The sequence below is a fragment of the Micromys minutus genome, assembly GCF_963924665.1.
Source record: "Micromys minutus genome assembly, chromosome: 8".
Taxonomy (NCBI): domain Eukaryota; kingdom Metazoa; phylum Chordata; class Mammalia; order Rodentia; family Muridae; genus Micromys; species Micromys minutus.
This window is the reverse complement of record NC_137977.1, coordinates 3,724,165-3,751,912: the sequence shown is the minus strand read 5'-3', so window position 1 is coordinate 3,751,912 and position 27,748 is coordinate 3,724,165. Positions and strand designations below refer to the sequence as shown.

The 27,748-nt window shown below is 40.6% G+C and overlaps 1 protein-coding gene across 1 annotated transcript in view; it reads left to right on the top strand.

Annotated features, from left to right (window-relative positions):
- CHST9 (carbohydrate sulfotransferase 9) overlaps positions 1 to 27,748 on the top strand; it is a gene marked incomplete at both ends in the record, with an annotated part of 228,807 nt that overhangs the window by 187,541 nt on the left and 13,518 nt on the right. The window contains one exon of the mRNA XM_080919757.1: positions 11,202 to 11,239. Coding sequence (XP_080775883.1) covers positions 11,202 to 11,239 — 38 coding nt within the window. The remainder of the gene's footprint in view (positions 1 to 11,201; positions 11,240 to 27,748) is intronic.

Sequence of the window (27,748 nt, the reverse complement as noted above, 5' to 3'; positions counted from 1 at the left end):
TCACCAAAGCGGCAACAGCAGGACTTAGGTGCATTTTGCCTCTGACTAAATAAGCAATTTACTATAAATATCTGACAGCTCTGTGATTTAGTGTTATTTGTGTGCAAGAGAGAGTTCATTGTTCCCTCTACTTTATTTCTGCATCCCCTGAGCAGCTAACACACTAACTTGCCTTGAGTAGACAGCTTTAAAAATATTATTACAGGAACAAAGAAATGAGTTTTAATAACGACAAAAGATCTCTATTTGGGGAGAAATGTGCAAAGTGTTTGGCTTGAAAACTACGGCAAGTGAGAGTTTCTCTAGACTCTTCATGGTGTAAGCAATATTACTCTCACATTACGTTCATAAGAATTTAAAAATTGAATTGAGTGTCTCAAATAGGTTGAAGGACAGTGGAATGAAAGCAGCCAGGGTTTGTGCAGAACTTCTTCATCTCCATGCTTTCCTGAGGCTGGAGACTTTTAACTCACACTGTAATTGTTTTTACTGTTATTGAACTATCCCTCAAGCTGTCTCCAAGATTTGGGGAGGAAGGGACAGAGTAAGTAATAAATAATTAACAACTAAATTTTTCACCTTTTGACTATCAGATGTACATACCCAGGTGCTTTTCTACCTTTGTTTCCACAGGTATGTGGTATGTACTCACACACACACACACACAAACACACACACACACACACACACACACACACTCATCTATGTACACCCACAAGTCACAACCCACACATCTGACATGCACCATGGCTCTCTTCTGAAAAGTATGTAAACTGTAACAGCAGAAGCATTCCACGACCCTGGTGACAGTTACAGTTCATTGCTATGACAATGGTAACTGGTGTTGCTATTTAAGGCTCAGATCTTGCACCTAGCTTTTTCGGAGGTAGAATAGGCGATCAAGCTACTGGCTTTGAAACATACCTAAATGTCTCTGCTTCTGGATAGTTCCCAGTGGAGGGGGTGTTGGTGGGAAACAATTGATCTCTCTCTCGGGGGTACAGGCAGCAAGATAAACATCTCTGTGTTATATGTATTAGTACAAGGTCTTCTATACCATTTGTCAGGGAAATAGACTGGCTTCAAACAACAGTTTACATCAAATTCATTCTCTAGACAAAGAAACTGAGGCTTGACAGAGTGAGGTATCTGCTTGGTGAGGCAGCATACCAAGCACCCGTAATTCACTTAGCCCCTGGGCTCCTGCACCCCTCATCCGTTTTCCTCTCGGTGTTTCAGGGCACTGTTGCTTCAGTTTGGTTGGAGGTAGGCACCATAGGTTTGATTGATACAGCAATTTGCATCTCAAGGCGGCACTCGATAAATACAGTGCCTTGAAAGGCTACTCTCTCACCAGCCACTTCCCCTCTGGGCTGACTTTAGAAGCTCATTGATGTCACTTCCTTCCCCAGCCAGCAAGTGAATTTTCTTTAATTCTCAAGACCAGCTGTCCATGCTGTCAACAGAAAGTTATTAAAATTCCTTTAAAGTGAATAAAAATAGCCTAAAAGCAAATGTACTTGGAAACAGGAAAGAATCAGTATGCAAAGTCCACAAACCTCTGAGCGAAATAACGTTGATCCAACCAGAGATTTCAAGCACTGTGTATTCAAGACTCTAGGAAAAAAAAATAATTAAAGGATGCTAAACCACCCACTCCTTAATTTTTTATTAGTGAAGGTCTATACAGATATAATTTATCCCCCTACATCCCATTTCTCTTTTTCAAATAGCACTTGAATAAACTGGGAATGATTTAGCTTCCCTTTAAGTGGGATTTCCTTCCTGTGTTATTCTATGGGTCAAAGAACATTTAAACGTCCACCAGGCTGAAAAGATCCAGAGGAGAAGAAAATATTATCACCAGCAGCCATCAGAACCACTGGAGCCATGACATAATAATGCAATTATGCTTTTAATGTAGTAGGATTTCAACAGCTCAAAGACAGCAATCATTCATTTCATATACGAAGAGCGATAATAATTGGACTGGAGGGGTGGTTCGGTTGGGAAAATGTTTGCCCCGTAAGCATGAAAACCCAAGTTCAATCCCCAGAACCCATGTGAAAAATCACACAGCCTGGTGGCAATGCACTTACAGTCGCCGTGCTGGGAGGTGGACACCAACAAATCCCAGGCTCCATGACAACCAACTTCTCCTAATTAGAGTGGTCCAGGTAAAGCTAGAGAGCTAGGTCTCAAACAAGGTAGGAAGTATATGGAGAACACACCCAATGCAGAACATTGGCATCTACATGAACACACACACACACACAGAGAGAGAGAGAGAGAGAGAGAGAGAGAGAGAGAGAGAGAGAGAGAGAGAGAGAGAGAGAGAGAGAGAGAGAGTAAGATTAATGTACTTTAGCCAGATAGATTCCCGGCATACTGAGCTCCCTGGGATCTTTTGTCTAGGGAACCTACACTGACTATCACGGCAGCAGCCCAGGCTTTTGTTTCAGGCTCCTCCCATCACGTCTCTTACACGTTTCCTCCGTGGCCATCCAGGACTTTCTACCTATATATACCACATGTGCTGCACAGTGCATTTGCATCTTCACATTATGAAATCTTAGTAAGTTGCAGCAAAGTCCAGGAAAATGATAAGAATTTTGCTAAATTGAAAAAGTAAAATGTATTAGTTATCTTCGGGGAAAGTAAAAAACATATTCTAATTTATCTAGAATATGTTTTATCTTTATCTTTGGTTTTAGTTGCCAGAACTTGGAATGTGTGATACGGAACTGTCATATGAAAGATGGTAGATAAAATAGGGTTGTTAAAAGGAACTTCTAAGTTGGATCTGTTTTCTAAGGCACTTTCCACTATGTATAAACCCCAGGTTGACTTGCTTTTCAACCTCCGAAGTTCCAGGATTAAAGCTTGTGTCATTGTACCCAGCTTACAAAATGATGATGATGATGATGATGATGATGATGATGATGATAATGATGATGATGATACTTATTAACTGAATGTTTAAATGCTCATAACCTTTGTGACAAACTACCTGACAGAGGCAACTCAATAAAGGAATGGTTAATATGACTCAAGGTTTGAGGGGACACCATTAATTATGGTATAAAAGACACAGCAAGAAGACAAAGAGGCAGCTGGACACATAGAGTCAGGAAATACAGTCAAATGCCAATATTTAATGACTGTGCTCTCTCTCCCTCCCTCTGTTCCCCCTCCCCCTCTCACTTCCTCTCTCCCCCCCTCCCCACTCTCTCTCTCTCACTCTCTATCTTTTTCTCTTTCATTTTATCTGAGATACTAGCCCATATCTTAATAGTACCCACCTCAATAAAATTTATCTGGAAAAAATCTCACAGATATATCCAGAGTTATGAATTCTAGGTGACTTTAAATCAACTGAACCATGAAGCTTAAACATCACAACATCCCTTTGGTCATCCTGACGCTCAAAGAAATTAAAGCCTTTTCTGCTGCCTTAACTATAAGCTCATGACCATCACACGGAAAATCCATTCAGTCTACCTTCAAAAGTCCCCATATTAATAGTTTCTACAAAGTCCAAAGTTCTTTTTGTTTCCTGAGGCTTAAACCAGCCTGTCAGCGGTGAGACCCTTTTAAGAGCAAAAATCGTCATAAAGTTTCAATATTCAACAGCCCATAATAAGCTCATTTTTGAGTCCCCCAAACATAGCCCACTGCTGACACTTTCTACATATTTGAAATATTTTTGTGGAATAGTAGTCCATTTGGGAGAAGGTTAATTCTTTTTCTATTGACTTATTTATTTTATAAAATATTATTATAGCTCACAAAATTTGTTACATATTAATACATGACAAATATATATTTTTCCCTTTTTCTTTTTCTTTTTTTTTCTAAGAAGAACTGAGTCTTCCACATTTTGGCCTTTTTTTTTTTTTTTATCTTCATATGGACTGAGAGTTGTTTCTTGGGAATTCAGAGTTTTCTAGGACTAGTATCCAACTATCAGTGACGGCATATCATGTCTGTTCTTTCCTGACTGGGTTACCTCAGTCATGAGGTGATTCTTTAGTTTCTTCTATGTGCCCAGGAATTTCCAAAAGTCGTTGTTTTAATAGCTGAGTAGTACTCCATTATTTAAATATACCACATTTTCTGTATCAATTCCTCTACTGAAGGATATTTGGATTCTTTCTAGCTTTTGTCTATTATAAATAAGGCTGCTGTGAACATGGCGGAACATGTGTCCTTATTATATGTTGGAGCATCTTTGAGATATATTCCCAGAAGTGGAATAACTGGGTCTTCAGGTCTATGGCCAATTTTCTGAGAAACCGCCAGACTGATTTCTGAAGTGGTTATACCAGCTTACAACCCCAACAACAGTGGAGGAGTGTTCTTTATCTGCATCCTTGCTAGCATCTGCTGTCATTTGAGTTTTTTATCTTAGCCATTCTGACAGGTGTGAGGTGGAATCTCAGGGTTGTTTTGATTTGCATTTCTCTCATGACTAGGGATGTTGAGCATTTCCTTAGGTGCCTCGCAGCCATTTAATATTCCTCAGTTGACAATTCTTTGTTTAGCTCTGTACCCCATTTTTAATAGGATTGTTTGATTCTCTGGACTCTAACTTCTTTAGTTCTTTGTATATATTGGATATTAGACCTCTATCCAATGTGGGATTGGTAAAGATCCTTTCCCAGTATGTTGGCTGCCGTTCTGTTTTCCTGACAGAATCCTTAGCCTTACAGAAACTTTGCAATCTCATAAGGTCCCATTTATTGATTCTTGATCTTAGAGCACAAGCCGTTGATGTTCTGTTCAGGAAATTTTCCCCTGTGCCTATGTGTTCTAAGATTTTCCCCACATTCTCTTCTAGTAGTTTTAGTGTACTTGGTTTTATGTGAAGATCTTTGAGTCACTTGAGCTTTGTACAAGAAGATAAGGAAAGATTGATTTGCATTCTTCTGCATGCTGACTGCCAATTGAATCAATACCATTTGTAGAAGAAGCTGTCTTTTTACCATTGATTGTTTTTAGATCCTTTGTTAAAGATCAAGTGACCATAGGTTTGAGGGTTCATTTCTGGGTCATCAATTCTGTTCCATTGATCAGCCTACATATCTCTGTGCCAATATCATGCCATTTTTAACACAATTGCTTTGTAATGTAGCTTGAGGTCAGGGATGGTGATTCCTGCAGAAGTTTTCTTGTTGTTGAAAATGCAATCCCTTTTATATTAATTGCCAGAGTGGGACTAACCATGGCTCTTGCACGTCAACTCTAAGATCTTTCATTATACCTATAAATATATTCCATAATCTAAAATAAAACAAAAGTACATAACATCTTAGTCCCAAGTATTTTAGCAAAGAAACAAATCCTGTCCCTGCAGTCCAGGACTTCTGTGCTCCTTTTAGTCCCACACTATCACTGGCTTCCTTTGCTGTGTCCTCACCTCTGTGTCTTTTCATCAGTAATGGACGAAGCTTGAGGCTCCTTTTCAGGGTAGACAGGGAACTAGTTCACTGAATCAATGCACTACTATATTGGTCCTGTTTCTTAAATTCTTGAATCATTTGTAATATATTATCAGGGGGTTGGTCTTGTGATACCTAATATTTATCAGCTCGATGTTGCCAAATCTCTCCGTATATGCAGATTAATAATTGCATACTTGTACTCCAGGAAAGAGGAACTGATTTATTGCCTTGCCATTTCTCACCCCATACCCCACATACCTGAAGAAAGTGGTTTCATGGAATACTTTCGAATCAATTCATTTCTCCAGAAAGGATCATGTTAAATGTAAATTACAATATACATGTTAACATACGCACGGAAGAGGAAGGAATGAAGCCAAGTTCTTTGGAAGCAGGAAGCAAGATGTTTGGCATCTACTGTCTTGTTCACAGTCACCTCCTCAGAGCCCAGTCCTGATATATGACTTGAGGAAGCCGATCCAATGGGAACCATTGAATAAAGAAATAAGAAACACCAGATAGAATCCTCTCTGGCCTTGATTTCCTATAGCCATGTGTTACCAATTAGCCCCAACTTCTTCCACATGCTTTGATTGATTTTCCTCTTTATTTTCTTCCCTTGTCTAAGCCCCAAATCCTATCTCCTAGTGTTTGTACCCTTACAAAATCCCCCAACTATCCTCCAGCTTCTCCCCTTACTCTGTCCAATTTATTTACCATTCCATTTTTCCTTCGTATATTCGCCTTTCTGAAGAGCCCATATCAGCTTCCAAATTGTCGGATACCTCAACACGAGGCAACTGACTGGGGTTCAGGTAACCCAAACCTCCATAGGTAAGGATTCTTCCATCACAACTCTTTCATTTACCGCTTTTATAGTACTCCCTCACAGTCTGCCTTCTCAGAATTATGGTTCCTATAGGTCTAAGTCAGGTCCTATCTCTAAGCTTGGATTTATTGTCTTACATTTACAATATTACCAAGCGTTTGCTCAGCGTACCTTTTGCATTAGTTACTTTCATGCTGCTAGAATAAAAGATCATGACCAGCACAATTTAAGGAAGAAAGATTTTATTTGGGTCTCTGATTTCAAAGTGAGAGTCCATAGTGGCAGGGTGGCATGTGAGCAGGTGACTCGAACAGAAAGCTGAGACAGCACATCCTCAGCCATAAGCATGAAGCAAAGAAAGTGACCTAAAAGAGGAGTGAGTCTATGAAGCCATTTTCTTGAAGCCCACCTGCATGGGTGCACTTCCTCAAGTAAGGCGAAGGCACCCCATAACCTCACTATAGTGCATGGGTGCACTTCCTCAAGTAAGGCTAAGGCAACCCATAACCTCACTACAGTGTTCCCAACTAGGGCCCATGTTTTCAAATACATGAGCATACAGCAGACATTTCTTATTCAAAATACCACACTCATCCAAAAGATAAGGCTATCATAAAAAGTATTATAACCTTGAAAGGTTAATTTATAATGCCCCTAAACAAATACTGAGTCCTGAATTGTTGGTTATACATTTCTGAGTAAGTTATAAAAGGAATACAGTATTTTTAGTGGCACAATAGCCACGGAAAACCTAGATATTCTTCAATATTTGTAATATTTCCTGGTTTTTCTCTGTGTTTGCTGATTGTGCCGGTCATAATTCAATTGATTAAAAATATTTCTCAATGGTTCATATCTATCATCTCAGAACCAGGATATCCAAAGCAGAACTATTAATTTCACATCAGCATGAACTAAACAGTGAGTTCTATGCCATTCTGAGCTACATACCAAGATCCTGTCACCACCACCACCATCGTCATTGTCATCGTCATCATCAATTATGGCCTTTTACATTTTATAGTTTGTCTCTATTTCTCTTCCTTCTTCTTCTAGACCGTGATCTTGCTGATACTCTGCTGCATTTATCTTTGAATAGCCAGCATTTAGGAGGTGTCTGGCATAGTTAAGTTACAATAATTTCAAATTTAACATACTGTACTCCACAACATGGGGACAAATGCTTTCAGTTTATTAAATTACAGGAAACAGATGACATGTGATAAATCTGAAGTTTTGAGGGACTTGAAGTTATTAAAAGAGCTGGAATCTAAGAAGTTATTTCACATGGTATAAACTACCAAACAAAATATACTTAGAAACTGCAAGTTCTTGCAGTTCTGTGCCTGCATGCTAAAGGTCTAGAAGTCTTTGCCATTGCTTTATGTCAGCATTTTTCAGAGGAGCAGATTTGTAGTTGCTCTTAGATCCTCAAAGGGACCTGTTATCATAAACAGGTTGTAAATCACTGGTTTAAATTGTTTAGGCAGCAAAATAATATCCCTTGAAATTTTTGTCAGTTTGAAGTAATTAATCAACTGATATACAGTAGGAAAGATGTGTGGGTATCTATGAACTCGTAAGGATAGGATGTAGTTATTCAAGAATACTAAAATATGGAACAGTCAGTCCCCTAAAATATTGCTGGCAATGGATTGGAAATGTTGCTCCAACTTTTATTCCTGAAATTCATAAATGGACCATGGATCTCAACACATTCAACTTCGATGAGCCAGTGTGTCCACAGCCTCTTTCAGTAGCTCATTCTGCTCCATTTGTTAAAGACACCATGCAATCAAAAATAAATAGTCTAAGCAGATATTCCGGCATTTTATCAGATTTCCGTTCCAGCAACACTTTGAAAGATTCTTGTTCTCCTTGCCATGTATTCCATTTCACCAAAACCACATGAAACAAGGACCAAGCATGAAGCAAACAAGCCACTCCATCCAACCCATGTTGCTGGGTGTTTAGTAAAAATTATACATCCAAACAATGGATTTCAACCATAAACAATGTCAATATCACATGGTCTTCTACCCAATACAAACTAACTAACTAAAATGATTTCTACTTCTTGCAGCTGGTCCCAGGAGATAATGTATGAGAAGGAGAATCCATCACCCACGAGTAGTCACAGAGTTGGGTGTAATAATACCCATCTACTTCTCTGTGTGGCCCTAAATGCATGTCAGAATAGAATAAGAGAATTAACTGGGGCTTATTTCCTATTTCTGCTGTAATAAACCACAGTAATGTCTTTATCATCATCAATATTTAATAGGATATGGAGAGATACCTCAATGAGAATGAGCTGCTCTTCCAGAAGACCCAAGTTCTGTGCCCAACATTCTCAGAAAGCAGTCACCTGTAATTTCGGCTCCTGAGGATTTAGCCCCTTCTTCTAGCCTCTAAAGACTCTACATGCATACATGTCACACACACACACACACACACACACACACACACACACACTCACACACATACACCTTTAAGAATAATCACAATAATAAAACATTTTAAGGATGCATTGGAATCTCTCTCTCTCTCTCTCTCTCTCCCTCCCTCCCTCCCTCCCTCCCTCCCTCCCTCCCTCCCTCCCTCCCTCCTTCTCTCTCTCCCTCTTTCTCACTTTTATTCTTAACTTGGGAGAATTGTTCTCAGGACATCCAAAGTCTAAAGATGCTAACATTCCCTGCATAAAATGTGGCATTTGTATGAGGCAGCATACTTTTTTCCACACACCTTTAATCATGTCTAGTTTACATGACGTATCTAGCACTGCAAATGGTCCCTGCATGCATCATCTAAGGAACAGTAATACAAACAGTCTGTGGATTAGAAATCCAGATCCAGAGGCTGACAATACTATCATGTTAGTGACTTAGAAAAACAACAATACAAACGTGTCAGTCCCGTGGCTCTAGAGGTCAGAAGTTCCAGGACAGCTTCTACAACCAACAGCAAAGTATTGACCAGTTGCACTTGTGGGAAGCCCTAAGGGAGGAGCCATTTCTTTTTATCCTCCAGGTCCTAAAAGCCAATGCAGAGGCTTTCCCTCAAAGCATGTTGTCTCTTTTGAAAAAAATCTATCTGCATATAACCTGTTAAATCTCAGCAGTAAAACTTATCAAGACTGTCCAATGGAGATTTTAAAAACAATCTTACTTTATTATCTGGTTCCTCAAAGCTTGGCCCTGGCATTTCTTAGCAACAGCTTTAAACAGATAGCCTACAGTATTTCATTCCATTTTCTCTGCTTCTCACATCTCTGCTGTGCCCTGAATGATGCCTTGCCTGGTACTCAATTATTATACAAGTTCAATGTATACTTATAATTGGATGATAAAATGACTGTAGGGTTTTGCCTATGTATTATGTCCTTTAAAGAAACAGACTGCCAGATTCTTTTTATTACAACAATAACAATAATTTACAAGTGATGGAAATCATTTCTCTCCTTCTAGCATGTACAAATAAGGAATCAAATTCAGGTCACCAGGTTTGGTGACAAACACCTTCACCCAGGAAACTTATCTGGAGAGATGGCCCAGAGCTCAGCAGCTTCCTAAAAGATTGAACATGCAACTCACACTTATATCCCTCGGTATATGTTGCATAAAAATGAATATTTGTGTCCCATCCAAACCCCATCTGTTATATTTACAACAGCTACACTCTGTGTAGCCAAGCCCAGAAACCACACAATTAGCAGGATACATTCATACTGTGGTGTAGAACTCAGAAAGCAAAGGAAAACAACTGCTAACACACTCAGCCATGAAGATGTGATGCAGAAAGTTACACTTGTTGAAAGGATATCGATCTCCCGGTGTTATGTAGCATAAATGTTTCGATCCTATAAGTCTTAATTTTAAGATGTTTTCACTGGGGCAATGTCGATAAAGGATTGTAGGAATTTCCCTACATTATTTTTGTTTGGGTTGGGTTGATTTTAGTTTTGGTTTGTTTTTGAGACATAATTTCACTCTGTCGTCCAATCTGACCTCATGCTGGTAATCTTGTCTCATCCTGCCAAATACTGGGATTACAATCATACTCACATACGATATTGCTTTACCTCTGTATTATCTGCCTCTGTGACTACTTCAGTTAAAGTTTATTTTTTGAAGACATGCTTATAAAGTATTCAGCATAAAGCTATTTGCAAACAATAATTTTGGTGATACCAAACTTCTTATTTTTTTCCATCCTGAAACTTTATATGGTTGTTGCTTCATTGTTGCTGAGGATTTTAACTCCTGTGTAAGATATACATGATCCTGGCCGTGCTGGGGTGTCTTCACAGCTTTGCACTTTGTTGATCTTGGGCTCCTATTTTTCATGCTGACCTGCTGCCTTCTGTCCATTACTCTGAACGTTCCCGTCCTGACCAAGATATTGCCTGCGATATTGGTTTGGGTTTCAGTCTCCAGCGATACTAACAATAAAAAAGGTTTTCACTATTTCCCAGACAAAGATGTTTTGAAAGCAGCGATTCACAGCTCATGCCTATAACCTCCGAAGTGAGGATGCTAAAGTAAGAAGATCCTGAGTTTTAGATCAGCTAGAGCCTCCTGAGCTCAGAGCTTACCCTTCCAGGCATTGTCTTCATCTGGGACCAGTGACAGGCTCTGGTCTTTCACCTCTTCCTTGTTCCTCTGGCACAGTTGAGTACAACCTGCTGCTTACTGTCCTTAGTGAGTGTCTACTTCACTTAAGTTTTTTTTGTCTAGCACTTTCTTTTTAAGTTCTGATATCACACTCTCCCTCTTGCCATACCTGTACATATGGCGATTCAGATCCTTGTCCACAGAGCCATGACAGCTTAGGGTAATTTGGCCAAGGACCAAGCAGGATCACAAGTCCTACACTTTGTCTTAATGGGTGTGAATTCACATAAAATTTCTTTCTGCTTTCTTTTTCAGTGACTACCGGAAAAATCCAGAAACACTTCAGCAATCAGGTATTTCCCTGACTTCTCATAAACTATAATTCAAAATCATTTTATATGTGAATACTTAAGCATTAGTAAATGTTCAGACAACCTGTGCTCATCACTAGCTATGAGCAATATATACAACCTGGGTTCTGAGGACCAATATCTCATTCATCTGTGAATGGCTGTGTACTTTCTCATCTGTCTCAACCCCATTCCTTCCCTCTACCACATCCTACCAAAACTGAAGGATATACTCTGTCACACCTAAGTGTTCCTGTAACCATGATGTGAACAAATACCCTCATGACTCAGGTGATGCCCCTCTGTCCTCCCAAGTGTTAATCCAACCAACTTAACTGAATGGCTACCTGGGCCCACTAGAGCAGAAAGGCACCTCACGGTTCTTCTCAGCATTTCCATGTGCTCAACTTGGCTTGTGTCTTCTTATCTGTTCCCTATTCTCCATGCCAAGTCTCTATGATCTCGTGGCTATATGGCCAGGTATACACATTCTTTAAGAGACTTGTGACATGAGGCCCTCGCCCAGAGCTATGATGCCAAGCCCACTGACCCCTGCAGAGGCCATTTGAGCTGCAGGGCTTCCACATGCTACTTGCTCAAGAGACTCAGAAAAGTCTGACACTGGCCTGTGGCAAAACACTGCTCAAATTTCACTCACAGATACAAATCTCCATGGCTTCTTTCTTTCATTTTCTCTGGCATAAATTATAACTCATGGTTGCCAAGGAGAAAGGTGGCAAGTCTGCATTTATACCGGGCAAGGCACATGCTTCTTTTTCTGCTGTTCTGCTTTTTATTGTGGATGTTTCTTTTTATTATTTTGATTTTTAGTTAGCACACAAATAATAGGCTTCGGGAGACTTTGGCTCTGTTGGGAGACTGCTTGTCAGAGAGCATGAAGCCCTGCGTTGTCTTTCCAGCAGCACTTAAACTGGATGTGGTAGAATATGCTTGTGACAGCTCCTAGAGATGGAGCCTTGGGGAAGAGACTCAAAGTTCAGGATACCCTTGGGTACTGATGGAATTGAAGAGCCATTGGGGACACACAGGGTCACTGTAGCCTCTTCATGCTTGTGTGTTTTGTTTTGTGGTAACCCCTCCCATACTACCCTAGCTTCTCTCCCATCCTTCTCCTGTGGTCTCCCGAATACTATCCTCTCTGCTTGCATACAGGGTCTGAATTTGGCTGCAGCACCGCCCACCCCCAATATATACTCACGGAAATTAATGTCACAAACCACAGAAGTGCCTGCACATCTGCATTTCTATGGTTATACTCTCCTTTTTCTAGGTCACTAATAACTTCAAAAATAAACTCCAACTTTAGTTCTTATAGTCAATTTACCCAAATATAAAGACATGGCTTTGTCTGGTCACTTCCAGACACTGCTTAATTTATTAAACCTTGAACACTGAGAACTCAATTGGCTTACTATATCCCACACAAAAACAATAGGGAGAAACAAGCATCTATCAGGCACTTTTTTTTTTTTTTTTTTTGGTTTTGTTGTTGTTGTTGTTGTTTGCTTTTCTTTACATAGTAGCTGACCCAGTCCATGAGAGTGGATGCTTCCTGAGTTCCAGTCTGGTGCTAACAGCCTGGAGCATTCCTGGAAACCACTTAGCTTCAGCCCACATTGGCAAATCAAAGAAACAGAGTCCCTGTGTCAGCAAATGGCAAAAGGGGCAGCCATGGGCTAGATGAACTCACCAGAAAGGTCCTTATATTTGGACTGCTGCAGCTGGAAGGTGCTACCAGACCTCAGAGTGGACCTTTCTGCTTCAGTTAGTATAACCGAGAACATCCTTCCAGTGTGACCAGAGATACCTCTAATCTAGATGATCCCTAACTAGTATGAGCAAAAGTTTGCCTGGTGAGTGGATTTAGATTTTTTTCCAAGTTGACAATCAATATCAACCATCAGCAACATCAACTATAATAGTTATGGCTCTTACAATGCCATCCCGTGTGTGTGTGTGTGTGTGTGTGTGTGTACGCGCACACATGCACTAAAAATGTGTAGAAGCTTTAGTGACAAAGAGAGGGAATGTATGTAGATGTAAGAGAGATGGAGGGAGGGAGGAGGGAGGGAGGGCTGGGTCGAGGATCTCAGAAGATGAAAAGCATGAACGTAATTTCCCTTTTTGTGGACTATGGCCGAAAGGTTTCCCATTGCCTTCCCTCACCCACTTGCTTTTGAATAGACTTGTAAAGGTTGTGTTACTGGAGAAGAGCAGTATGGTCAGGGATTTGAGAATATAATTGTGTAACAATGGAGTCAGCCTGCCTCTGGCACAGTTCATTTACCTTCTTAGCTCTGTCTCTTTACGTTCTTTCTACAGACTCTAGTGGTTTTATAAGGCAGAGCCATAGTTAAGACCTGCAAAGTTTATTGTTGTTATATTTCTGCATTTAACACAGACTGAATGTTTTTCTCATGAAGAGGTCTGCTTTCCCCATTGATATAATGGACAAAAATAGTCCAAAAAATGTTTGAAAGTCTAGTCGATTGAGTTCTTTTCATTGTCAAGCCTCTGCCATGTGCGTGTATTTTGCCTTTTGAAACTATTCCTCTTTTTCTCTTTCCTTCTCCCTTCCATCTGTCCCTTTGTCTTCCTAGTCTACATCTACTTTTATATATAATTATGAAATATTATAATTTTATGCATCTCGATAAAATCTAGGAACCACAGGTATAAAGAAAGCATGGAATTGCCTTTCCGCAATGGGCTTAGCTCGTTTAATATGCTTATCTCCAGCTGCAGTGAGACAGGTCCTTACAGGAGAATTTTTGTTTCCTTTGTTACTTCTTTGTTCATTTGACTAAACAAATAGAATGTGTGGACACCAAAACAGAACACCAAATATTTACTCATGATCTTAAACATGGATCTGATGCCAGTCTCAATAAGCAACTGAATGTCTTTGAACTTTAACATAAGAGAGTAATGCTTTAATGTGTTTCTTACATGGTCCATCTCATTGTGCAATCTTTGTCCAACAGCTTATATTTCTAATACCCCAGTGGAATTTCTATTCATTGTTCTTCCAATAAGGGACATGCTTCCCATCCTCAAAAACACTGTTCAAAGAGTCATCTGACAACTATAATTCAACCAATTTCTGAAAGAAAAGCTAAGACACCCCCCTTTGGGTTTTGTTTTATGGGTTATTTTTTTCTTTTTTCCTCTGCTTTGTTTTATTTTTCTGAAATGAACTCGTATTATATAACCCAAACTGGCCAAGAACTCACTAATGTGGCCCAGGCAGCCTTCAAACTCCTGATAATTCTTCTGTCTCCCTCTTTGTGAAACCACTCTGCTACCAAAGGAATTTGGCGTTTGAGAAGCATCTGTTTTCATTGGTTGGGAGGGATGTATCTTGCTGTGTTCTCAAGAGCCTCCAGAGAGGCAGGTCTCTCCTACAATGGATTCCAGGGATGGAGGTGGAAAACACCATCCCTTAAGCCCCGGGTGAATCAGTTTTGCAAACTCACTATGGATAGTCAAAACAGAATTCCTATTAAGTCTGCAATGCAAAATGCAAAACTCTTGAGCATTAATCTTGCCCCTAAATTCTTCCTGCTGGACACTATAAATTGCATAATTAAACTGAAATTGAAAACTGAGCCTGACCTCTTGTCCTTTCTTTTTCCTATAGTGGGTAGACAGAGTTGAGAAACAACCTGAGAAGTCGAGGCTCAAATTGAAGCAGTGCTCAGGACCCACTGGCCAGTATCTAGTGTGTGGTTTTAGCCTCTAGCTCCTTTAGCACACCTGAGCTCTGAGGACAAACAAGTGTTTGAGTCCTCTGGAGAAAACCTTGAATTCTTTCCCATGTAACTCACTGGGGAAATCAGACTGCTTTTGAAAAGTAACTCGTTAATTCAACTTGTTTACGGGAAAGGACAAAAGTGAACAGCAAAGGACTTGGCAGCTCCTGTCGCAAATGTCATGAATGCATGACCCATTTTTGAGCTGTGTCTTTGGCAACTCACTGCTGTAGTAATCTCCTATCTGGAAAATGTTCCTCGCTGAGAAGAAGCTTCCTATGGGTCTGCTGAATAATTTTCATCATGATAGATTAAAGCGAAAACCTTAAAATACTTCCAAAAATATTTCAAAACCAAATAATTGTCATCATGAGGAGAGAGAGGAAAATAGAACCCAAAAGCCTTTTCCTTTTGCAACTGGAAACAGCCTCGTTATAGAGCCAACAATTGCAACCTCAGGTAAATGAACACCGGCTGTTTACGTTCTTTATAATGCCGGTCATCAAAGCCCTTAGTATATTAGGTCCTAAGGGCTTTGCAGCTAGGTGGCAAGGCAGGAGACTGCATGTGGGGGGATCCATGCTTTGTGAAGAGGTATTTCTGTTGTGGAAAACAGCCCTAGTTCAGGAACTAGCATCAAGACAGGTTTGCCCGCACTGATTGCCCAAGTCAGTGGGAGCCAAGTCTGTACCCAGGCTGTGAATGAGTCTTCTCGCATCACCATAACAGGTTAGTGCGAAGGATGGCTTTAAAACAAGATATCATCTTGCGCATTGTTAACAGATCTACCAACTGCACTACCATGAAACTCTGGACCTAGTGTTGAATACAGACTATGGGACAAGCTTAGGACAGCCATGTGTTTCACTGGCCTCCACCATGTGTTTGGCAAGGTTCTAAGTATCACAAGTCAGAAGAGTGCTCTCTCACTCCTTCAGAGAAGGCAAGCCATGCCTTTCTAGATCATTCCTACCCTATCTCTTCTTCTACTGTTTCCTCTTTACTTCTTTTTTTTTCTATGTCCTCTCCCTCCACTTTCTTCTTCCCCTTGTCTTTCTCATCTTTCATGACACCTTCTTTTCTCATGTCAATTTTAAACTTTGATAAGCCTTAGGAGGCTGTGGCAGGAGGATTATCATTACTTCAAGAATGACATGGGCTACAGAGGGGAACCTTGTCTCAATTCCACCAAATAAAACAAGTTTTATAACCAACAAGAACATCCAATGTATGAGCAAAATATAGACACGAAACTGAGCCTCTAGTCAGATGATGATGGGCCAAACAAGAGAACAGGAGTCACAGCCTATGCACTAGAGAAACAAACATAGCAGAATGTTTTAGCTTCTCCAAATATGCTCCATGTTCCCCAAATTGGAGGACATAGGGGCACATTGAACCCCTCAGTGTTCCCCTAATGAGTAGAGTGAGGTGGTGAATACCATTTGGAGTGGTACTTAGAACCCCCTAGAGATATGGAGTCAGGAAAGGTGTAAGGAAGAAGCTACTTTCCAGGTACCCTGAAGACCTTGCCAGAGATATTTCCCATCTTTGACTGGGGCAGGCACAGCGATCACCTAGGTCTTTTTAGCCACAGTCACCTTCCTGTCTGTCTTCACCCCAAATGTCCATGTTGCCATGTAGACTCCCAGTGGACAACCAGTCTTCAAGGTTAGAGGAACCTTAAGTGTCCCAGTTCCAGATTGGATCTTGTAAGTGTTCAGACAAACAATACCTGTAGCTCACTCATACCCTTGCTCTAGATATCACAAAGGTTAGAGGAACTCTGTTGATACCATTGCATGCAGTTTGTGTGATTTTTTGCTACCAAGTAAGGACTGAAAAAAATCCCTCTCTAGTGTACATGAGAAGGTCCTAACTTTGAGTATAAACTCCAAACACATATTCTCTTGTTCTTTTGAAATAATGTTCCCACCCCCTATAAGAATTTGCTGTTCTACTTTTGTATGCATTCTACTTAGTGACACTTGAAAAACCATCCCATCACTGCCCTGACTCTTACCTCTCTCTGTACATAGGACTGAACCGACATTAACGTCCAAATACTTTCTTTCTGTAATCCCATTTCTCAGAGCCTTTGTTGTAGACCTTTTCCTCTCTTTACCTTTATTATTTCTATCCCAGTATGATTTTTGTGATTGAATAGTATCTTTCCAAAGAGAAGGACTCAGGCCTAGATCATTTAGGTTTCATTCTCAGACCTTGTACATCTTAACAACCAAGCCAATTGCTAATAGTAATTCTTCTACTGACTGAACTGTAATCTTAGCAGCCACTGTTGCTGCTAAATTTGCAGTCTCCTTCCTGCACTAAGCTATGTTCACAGGTTTGGGTGGAAACCAAAGGCTAGGAGGACCAATGTCTTTATTTCACTTCTAAATCTATACTCCATGTAGCCTGCAGGATCTTAAAAAGTAAGCTTGCTTGGGTTGAAAGTTACCTGATTTCTTGCCTTAACCTGAACATGCCAGTGGTGTTTACTCATGCCTTTTCAGGGGAGCATAAACTTTAGAGCTTGCAAATTTAAAGTGGGTTCACATTCTTACTGAAATGGCCATGTACCTAAAGAGATTGTTTTGACTTTTATTTTGTCCTTAATGGAACTGGCAGGGCAGTCATCTTAAGCTCTCTTTCACGATTACATTCTTGACTCAAGCTGCACTTTTTTAAAGCTGTCCAGTTTGTGAGTCTTTTTTGCACAAATCTTTGGAAACAAAACTGAATTGGATCAAAAGATGGTGGCACTAGCTCTAGATGAAAAGAGATTTAGAAGTGACAGTCTTTATTAAAGGCCAGCTAAGCTACAAAGTTAGAACATGCTTACATACAAATATCAAGGCTGCTTTCTTAAGAAGAGCCAAGAAAATGAAATTATTATGTAAGGGCTTCCAGAAATAGTGTAAGGACAAGAAAGGTGGATTTAAAAAATGGCTCTGATGTGTTGTTTTTAATTAAATATTCATTTTTATTGATGTGTATATGTTTGTATGTGGGTGTACCCATGACACAAGTATGTGCAGGGTGTACCCATGACACAAGTATGTGCAGGCCTTTCAGATCCCCTGGAGCTTCAGTTATTGATGGCTCTGAGCTACTCAACTTGAACACTGGAAGCTAAACTCATATCCTCTCGAAGAGCATCAAACATTTAAAATGGCTGAGCCATCTCTCCAGCTGTCTCATGCGTTTGAAAAGGTACTAAGAGCTAAATATATGTTTGAAATAAACATGAAGAAAGTCATTAGCAATAAAACATACAGGTAGGCACATGGTACTTATGAATACCCACAGTTATGATTATGGCAGTCTCTATTACATGCTTGCACTCATTTGTCTGAACGATGTCATGTTAACACACATACAGACAGAAGATTAGGCCTGAAATTGGGCTTAGGTGACAGACATGTCCAACATTTTGATACCAGAGCATAACATTGTCATCTCCAACATTCACATTCCAGAACTATTCAGTCAAGTAAGTAAAAGCATAAAACAAAAATCTCATAATGTCTTAAGTAGGCGTACGAATTTGTGTTAGGCTGCACTCATTACTGTCCTTGACTTCATGTGACATATGGTCATACAGTGGCCTTGGTCGGAATTGTCTAGGTCTTGTCATAATTAGCATTAAATAAACAATAAGAAAGGTAGGTGGCGTTATTGTTTATGAACGTATGGAGATACAATGCTAGGTTTTATGCAGAATTGCCTCATTCAAACTCCGTAGCAGTAAAACCGTGAGGGAGGGGTTTAAAGTTAATGAGATGAAGTAGTCTACCCAAGATCTCAGGCTTGATCAGTAGCAAGATGAAAGTGTCACGCCAATGAACTGTACAGGTCAAGCCACAGCCTGTTCTGGGTCGCTCTGCTCACGTTATCAGAAGAGAATAGGCCCAGCTCTTGTCAGTCCAGGTGTGTTTTATTCTGAATCAGTCCCCTCGCCCTTACTCTGCCTTGGCTTCTGTGCTTGTCTCTCTAGCTCGGCTGCCACACTCGGGACCACATTCACTAGAACCCCAATTTTAACCCCAAGACTGAAGCAATCCTGGACAGCTTACAATGCCTTTTTGAAGATCATGTAGAGCATATGTTCGTTTCGATAGTCCCTGTTGTGTAGTAAATTACTTTTATAATTAAGTTTTCTTAATCATATGAATCTCTTCAAAGAAAAAAGTTTGTTACCTAAAAAGAGATTAAAAACTAGAAAGAAAGAAAGGAAGGAAGGAAGGAAGGAAGGAAGGAAGGAAGGAAGGAAGGAAGGAAGGAAGGAAGGAAGAAAGGAAAGAAGGAAGGAAGAAAAAAGTTAGGTGTTGGGATAATCTGGTGCCATAGGCAATTTTTCTCCATAAAGCCCACAGAGAGATTCTGTGAATGTAAAGTCAAAACTGAAGCAGAAAACTTTCACTCACCCAGCACAACACAGTTTCTTGTGCTTTACATCTTTCAGAAAAGCATGTGACTTTTTCAAAACCTCCGAAACCTTCTTCACTGTTGATATAACAGTGTTGTTATGTAGGTACTCATTTGAGAAGATTGGGGTATTGAAACTCAGGACTAAACCTGCTGCATCTATTAGAAAGACTAAAATCCTAATGCAAATGCATCTCATCACTTGGCGGTGTGCTCATGCACTGATTGATAGGATCTAACCCACAAGTCTCAATAATCTGAGTTCTTCCATTTCTTTCCTCTCTCTTTTCAAATTTTTATAATTATATACCTCTCTGTTTTCTAACATTTTTTCTGAAAGGTATGAAGGGAAACTGAAATGTTTTAGCTCGTTAACTTTTAGTAACAATATAATCAGCAGTATCCCTTGGAATGTTTGTATCAGTGCTTATCAACAAACCTCAGTGCCTGAGGTTCACTCACTCATGTAACCAAGGGAATCAAGGTTCTCCTCTTTGGATTCTTGATCTTACTAATAAAAGGAAATTAAGAACCAACTCAGAAGGAGGCTTGAGGCCAACTGTATTTAATTTTAACAAAAAAAAATGAGGCAGGCAAGATGAGACTACCTGCAGCTGTCAGAAGGAAGGAGATGCAGAAGAGAATGAGAGGAAGCCATAAGCTTTGAGATAGGTCAAAGGTCAGCATGCAGTCACATGTCAGACAAATATCTGTGTAGTGAGGGTAGAGAGATAAGAAGAAGGTAAAGGAAAGGTCATGCTTTTCTAAGATACGCAGAGAAGCAGACAGGCTCAGCTGAGCAGAAAGGACAACAGCTCAGCAGGTGGCCAAGTTGATGTCAGGTATGTGGGAAACTTGGGTGTATTATTTCATCAAGGGGGTAATTATAATAATTATTCCTCCAGTCTCATCAGCATGACTTAAGTGAGTCAGCATTCTTGGGGTGTGGTCTCCAGGCCAGGGGATTGACACACCCATCTGGAGAGTTAGAGAACCCTCCTTTCACTGGGGAAAGTAACCACAATTGTCATTCTATTATACACAAAGAAAAACAAATTTCCTTTGAGTTTTAGTTTGCAAACTAGCAATTATGGAAAAACAAAAGTCTGAAGAGGACAGAAAATATATACAAATAGTGAAAACTCATAGTGCCAGGAAGTAGCCAATGAAAGTGGCCTTGTCTTTATTAGCCTTAATGTGGAAAAAAAAAGTTATTAACCACAGAGGTGTAATGCTATATTCTGTGGTCAATCATCAAACAAAAATGAGAAAAATAAGACACTCTAGTATTTCATCACTGCTGTGCCCGTCTCAGAGTCTATTAAAAGAGAATATTTCATCATAGAATTACTGGATAATTCAATTAGGCCAATGTTCTGTGGATGTAGAATAATGCAATTTACTATGTTGAATGATTAGCCAATCAGATTTCTCCCATTTTCCAAAGCAATGGATTAAGCAAAATGTGACCATAAACAAAATAGATTTTATTAGGCATAATCTACTTTATAAACAAATGAAATTAATTATTTGCCTGACCTCGAGCTTTGAAAATGAAAGACCAAAATTGAACACATGCTTCCAATTCTGATTCTGTTACTAAGATGACATTTAATGTAAAAGTTACAATTTAACTTCCCCTCAAGTATTCCATACTTGAGACTAAATGACTCCTCCAAATATGTTCATCAGCAGATGGGAGCCACTTATGGCCTCATAAACTTCCAAAGCAAGTGAAATTATCCAGCAAAATAGAAAGAGATTACAATAAAGCCTCATCTGGTTATCTCGGGGATGATTAATGCCTTGTGTATTGCTTTAATGAAGCAATGAATATTGACAGATAATCACCCTCCTTCACACCAGGAAAACACTGGAGACAAATACCAGCAATGTATGCCTTCCATCAATCAATAAGCAATTTCTGCACACACCCTGTGTTTAGGGTTGTGTTGTGAAAGATGTGAGAGGGAGTGCCAATACCTGGTCTGTTCCAAGGAGCTGAAAATTCGACACATGTCACAGAACAACAGAGCTCATGTCATCTGATGTCACTACCTTTCTTCTTATATAAACAGTAGGAATTTAGAGAAATTGAAAATGAAGGTTGGGGGCAGGGTACTTTAAATGCCAAGATTATCCAGCTCTGAGGGTAGAATGTAGAAGCACTGGGTGTTTTTTAATCTGGAAAGAATCTTAAAGATTCTTAGGACAGTTAGTATGGAACTTCTTATAGTTCCTCTTGCTCTGGCTCTACTGTCACAAGCAGCCAGCCTGTCCCTAGGCTACTCTGGTTTCCTCCTCCTTCCATTCCTGCAACTACAAGTCTGCTTTACCATTGGCCTTGTAAATCATCTTATGATTCCCTGTGGCTTACATTACACCTCTATCGTTAAACATCACGTTGGCCTGGAGAGAGGCTGAATAAGTGTGAGGGCTGGAGTTCAAATCACCAGATCCTATGTGAGCCAGGAGGTATGGTAGCTACCTGGCATCCCAGCACTTGGTAGGCTTTAACAAGGAATGATGCAGGGCTAGCTAGGGTAGCCAAGCCACAGCTCTGAGATCAGCTGAGTGGCATTAGGTCACTAACTAAAGTGAAGAATGATGGAGGATGATATTGATGCCTGTGGCCTCCAAATGTACATATGCACACATATGTGCTACAGACATGTGAACACACATAAATGCACAGCATACTCACACACACACACACACACACACACACACACACACACACACACACACACACACACATGTGCATGAAAATCCCATAGTCTGGTATTCCTGCAGAGTTTGGTCATGCCTTCTTTCATTTTGTTGTGTAGCAGTAGACCATATCTGTTCCAAGAACAGGGACCTTCTCACATTCTCTCCCTTGTCTAAACTCACTCAATACAAGGTCTGCATGACCACTGCCTCCCATACCTGAAATGTCATGCTCCCAACTCTCATGTTTCTTTTTAGCTTAACTGAATCTGAAAATAGCTCTTCTCTGGGCATCTATTCAATGCAGCTTCACCTATCTCCCTTTGATACACTTGAATGCATCACTCTGATTTAGTGTCTGAATCCACTTAGCACCACCTAAAGGTTCCTATTAATTTACTAACTTGTCTTTCCTGTCTTCATTCACATAAACATCTGAACCACAGAGAATAGGAGCCTAGTCATATTTTTTACCCCTCTAGTCTCATACTGGAAAACAGTGGATATCTCAGGTGTTCAGGGAATACTTCTTGAATGAATGTACTGATTAATTAATTCTGTCAGTTGTGACAATGGTCTAAACAGAGAGAAGGTGTGGTGTAAGTAAAATATTGATAGTGGGGTCAAGAGTTTTAGGGAGAAGTGGATAGATTGGATTCTGAATACAGGCAAGAGCTAGTGGAGTTAATATGAACCAGCTTGAATATTGCTATAGAAAAAAAATTAATGTTATGCTTAACAAAAATGTCAAACATTCAATTTTGCCAATAAAGACTTGGGAGCCAGATTCTGTAATAGAAACCTGCTAGCTCAGAGAGGTGAGGAAAGCACTCCTAAGCAGACATTCCAAAGGGAAGCGCACCTCCATGTCCTCTCAGAAATCCTCAAACTGAATGTGCCTCCCTTCTACTTCATGTTTGTCTGTCTTCTTTCTGACTTTCTCTTACTTTCTCAGTGTGTTTTCCTTTGTTCATTCCTTTGTCAATTGGCTGTGTGCTTTGACTCTTGACCTATCGTTAATTTTATTTAATCCTGTTTACAATAAACAGAAAACTCTTGGATTGAAGGCATGCACTAAGCTTGAGCCCCCACCACAACAAGAAACAGGTTTTCCCAGTAAATAACACAATCTCAGGGTTCACAGTGTGATCGAATATCCTGCAACAGATTATCTTGACAAAACATATACAGTTTGTGGCCAAAACAACTTCAACAAATATCGACCACGGAGCTAATATAGACCACATGTCTTGATTTTTTTTTACAACCAATGAGGGTTGATTTAACCAGTCTAACTTAATCATCAAGACTCTAGTGAAAAGGGTGTGAGGGAGAGTGCTGACTTGGTCGGTATCAGATGCAGGTGAAGCAGAGCTGGGGATAAAGATCTTTATCAGATCTTTATCCCTTCCTCCCTTACACTGCACCAGCTCCTGGGCTGAAGATGCTGTGAATGTAGGTCTTCCAAACATCCTTGGCTCATACTGTGTTTTTGCTGATTGGTCTGTGCACCTGTGCAATTCCTAAGGTTGTCCTCCTCGACCTGAGGCAATGCAGATTTGACAGCTGGAAATGAAGAAGGTGCTGGAGAAAAAGGTGTCTGGATAAAGTGGATAAGAGAATGAAACCATCAACCTTGGAGGCAGACACCTGCAGAGAGAGGAAGCAGAAGCAAGCACTGAAGATAAGTAAGAGGTGAATCCTAGGGTAAGGAAGTAATGTGGACCCAGAGCTGGAGAATTTGTAAGAGCCAGAAGATGGGAAAAAGACAGGCACTGCATTACAAACATGAACTCACGGCATCCATGGATGCCTGCCCTCAGTCGGAAAAAGAAAGAACAAATCAAAGTTAGGCGCAGATGGAAGAGGAATACAGGGAGACCTATTTCTCACTGCTGGACTATTCCCTACCAACACATTCAGGAAGCAGAGAAATCATTGTCTTCAGTTATATACCTGCCTCAATGGATGCTTCCAATACAATGGTCACACAGATGGCCCTGGATCAACTAAATGGGTAATAGGAAATATAAAAATTCATGAACTTGAGAAAAACTAATGGGCAGGACAGAGGAATAAGCAAATATGTGCATCTACAAAATCATCTAACAACAAAATGAATTTGGAATTAAAACTAAAGCAATAGATTCTCAGAGAAATAAACCAAAACACAGAACATTAAAAAAAAAATGTGTTTCCTATCTCTCTGGCCATTCATAAAGATAGAAAGAAGACTTGATTAAAAATGAGTCTCATGCTAGGCACCCGAGAAAAAAACCTTGGTGGTAAAAATAGGAATTTAGAAGACTATTCACCCAGACGTCAGGTGGCCTCCTACTCTTTCAGAAGATAGACGTTTGCCTCAATATGCAAATAGTCATGGAAATGGCATCATAAAGCAAGTGTCCCTGTGATTACAAAGTCACAAATTCTCTAGACCCCAGAGTTTATCACTTCCTCTTTCTAAGTGCAGTTCAACTGCCCAACCACCAAACACTAGCACTGTCTCTTCCCAGATTTGTAGCTGTTGAACTGTCAAGTAACAAACTACACTGTTTTAAAAAGTCTACCCATGGATGAAGTGAAGACCACCTCACACTATAAACACCTTACTTGGATGTTTCTCCAGTAACCTAGGAGCTGAAGAAGCACTAAAGATGCATGAAATCAGAGGCTTTGATCTGAGGCTAGAGCAAAAGCTGAGCTAATGATCAGAACATCAGTGATCTCTGGGACTAATAGCTTCACACCTTGCCATACCAAAGCATTTGAGATTATTAGAGTATTTCTTGTTGATACCCTGTGGGACCTTTTGCCATGAATCCCACACAGCTTTCTGGCTGGGGAAAAGGCAGCCTCTGCCACCTCCATCTCTCACGAGCTCTGGCTTGGGCTTTTGAGACCAGTGTTCCACTGCTGGCCAAACTGAACAGAGCCAGCAAGAGGCTCAGGCACAGGATGCAAACTTTGGGAGAGAAAATCTCTTCCCAACTGGAGGTATTATCAGCTCTTTAGAACAAAGGAACTTAGGTGGAGGAATGATTCTTACACGCATCTCTTACTTTCACCCCAAGCTCCAATATAAAGACAGTTTTGAAATAAGGTCGAAGTCTAAGAACTACTTCCTATTGGCTTAGTCTGGGAACTTGGGAAGACCTTGTCTACATATTTGGGGGCAGTCCTGCTTTTGCCTAGAGCTTATGTGACCTGTGGTCACATCTACCTGCAGGGAGGGAGTTCAGTCATGGCCAGTCTGACTGAGATCTAAGTCACATCCTTCTATGGAAGTGAGACTTGGGGCATGGCCAATGCCCTGAGGGGCCATGTACTGTTTATGGCAGTGTGAAGATTCCTGATTCTTGAGAGTTTGGAAAGCATCCTGCCATCTCATTTACCATTCTCAGGGCTTCAACTGCATCAATCAAGAATCAGGGTACCTAACACGGCCTACCTGCCCCACAGTGCGCAGTGATTATATAATTTTTCTGGAAAGATACAAAAAAAATTACCTGTTCACCTCAGATATAGAAAGCAATGATAGAACAAAGAAAGCCTTGCTTCCAAACTCAGGTTGGTGAACCATGAGTTTATGGGGATTACAGAAAGGGTGTGAGTGAATCAGGCATCTACATCACCAACAAGCCCAGTCCTACATGGGTGAAGACTCTGAAAGGCTGAAGTGTCCATACTAAATGGAACTTGACTTGGACACATTTGACCATGCCAAGGTCATTCAGCAAATAGGAAGGAAGATGTGGGGGGTAACTAAGGAAAAAATATCTTTGCTACATAGTGAGAAACTCATTGTTAGAAGCCAGACAAGGCTGTATTTCAACCCCAAATCTCATAGTCACCCCTGACAGAGCTCAAAGAATTTAGGACCCTAAACATTATCCAGAGCTGAAGTATAGAATAAATCTATTGTCAGTGCAGTCCTCTGCACATCATGTCTTCACCCCAGATCTGTCAGTGTTCATGTTGAACATACTCTATACCACATCCTCTTCTGATAGCCATCACTGAGCAGCATAACTTTAAAGAAAATGGGGATTCCAGCAGGAAACAGGGTGTCAAAAACTATAGACTAGCACTGGGTATGTTCAGGAGCAAGCATAGTCTGGACCCAAGTTCACAAACGATGCATGAGCAACAAGGGATTTTCCCTTGTTCTGGTCAGCTGACCCAATAATGAATAGTACTCAGATCCATGTACTTTTATCCCAATAGAGTACTAGCTACAGAACAGTTAGCTACCAGTGACCCATTGTTGTAGTAAATATTAAAAAATAAAATCAGTTTATCTCTTTATCGGCCCTGAGGTCTCACTCCTCAGGCCAACCCTGATACAGAGCCACGTGCACCCCCATTGCTTGGCTAGAGCTACCCGGCTCAAGCCACCCCCATGACCCAACTTGCCTGTGCAACTCTCTTTCCTGGTGGTTTTCTACCACCTGTTGTTTATTTTGCTTTATAATAAATGTGTCTCTAACATTGACTTAGAATCTTTACTGTCAGTGTCTTGATATAAGGGCCGATTGTGATTGATGTCAGCAGCAGCCCCTGCTGGTGTCCAGCTACCTTGACAGCTGTCAGAGCTCTTGGCCGTGGGCATTTAGCATTGCTCAAGTAGATTTGGAGTAAGTAGAGGGTGGACATGAGGACGGGGTGAAGCTGTAAATTCAGAGTCTTGAACTCTGCCTGGGAGGCAGGGGAGAAAAGGTTAGCAAGAAAGCTCGAGGCTCCCTCCCCTCTGCCAATTGCACTCTGTAATTAGCAGAAGGCAGATACTCCCAGGCCTGGAGAGAGTCACCTTATACCAGCTCTGGGAAATAAAACTGATGACTCTTGCCTTGAGGCCAAAATCCAAGGATTGGTTTTGCAGAGAAAGCACAAAGAGAGACCATGGCCATGGTCAGAGCTGCTTCCTGTAGTCACTTAGTGTATACTTTGACTCAAGTGCAGTTGTCTTCAGGATATAATCTACCCTGAAAACCCTTAGAAACATTAACATATAGTTTATTAAAAAATTGACTAAAATCAAATTAATTAAATGTATCTGTGTGTGCATCTCTCTCTCTCTCTCTCTCTCTCTGTGTGTGTGTGTGTGTGTGTGTGTGTGTGTGTGTGTCTGTCTGTCTCTCTCTCTCTCTGTCTGTCTGTCTCTCTCTCTCTCTCTCTCTCTGTGTGTGTGTGTGTGTGTGTGTGTGTGTGTTTGTCTGTCTGTCTCTCTCTCTCTCTCTCTCTGTGTGTGTGTGTGTGTGTGTTTGTCTGTCTGTTTGTCTCTCTCTCTCTCTCTCTCTCTCTCTCTCTCTCTGTGTGTGTGTGTGTGTGTGTGTGTGTGTGTGTGTGTGTGTGCGCACGAATGCACATTTGTGTGAAGGGGTGCTTGCAAGTGCCCATTTGATCAGCACTCTTTTAAGTTCAGCGCACTTTGGCCCTTCATATGACATCCTCTACTAGTCCTTTCTTGCCCCTCTATTCCACTTTGACACTAGGTTTTTTTTCCTAAAATTTTCCCTCGCAGAATTCTCAGACTGAAATCCTGAAAAGAAATCCTCACAACAAACGATTAGGATCCCCGTGGCAGCTTCCAAGAGGC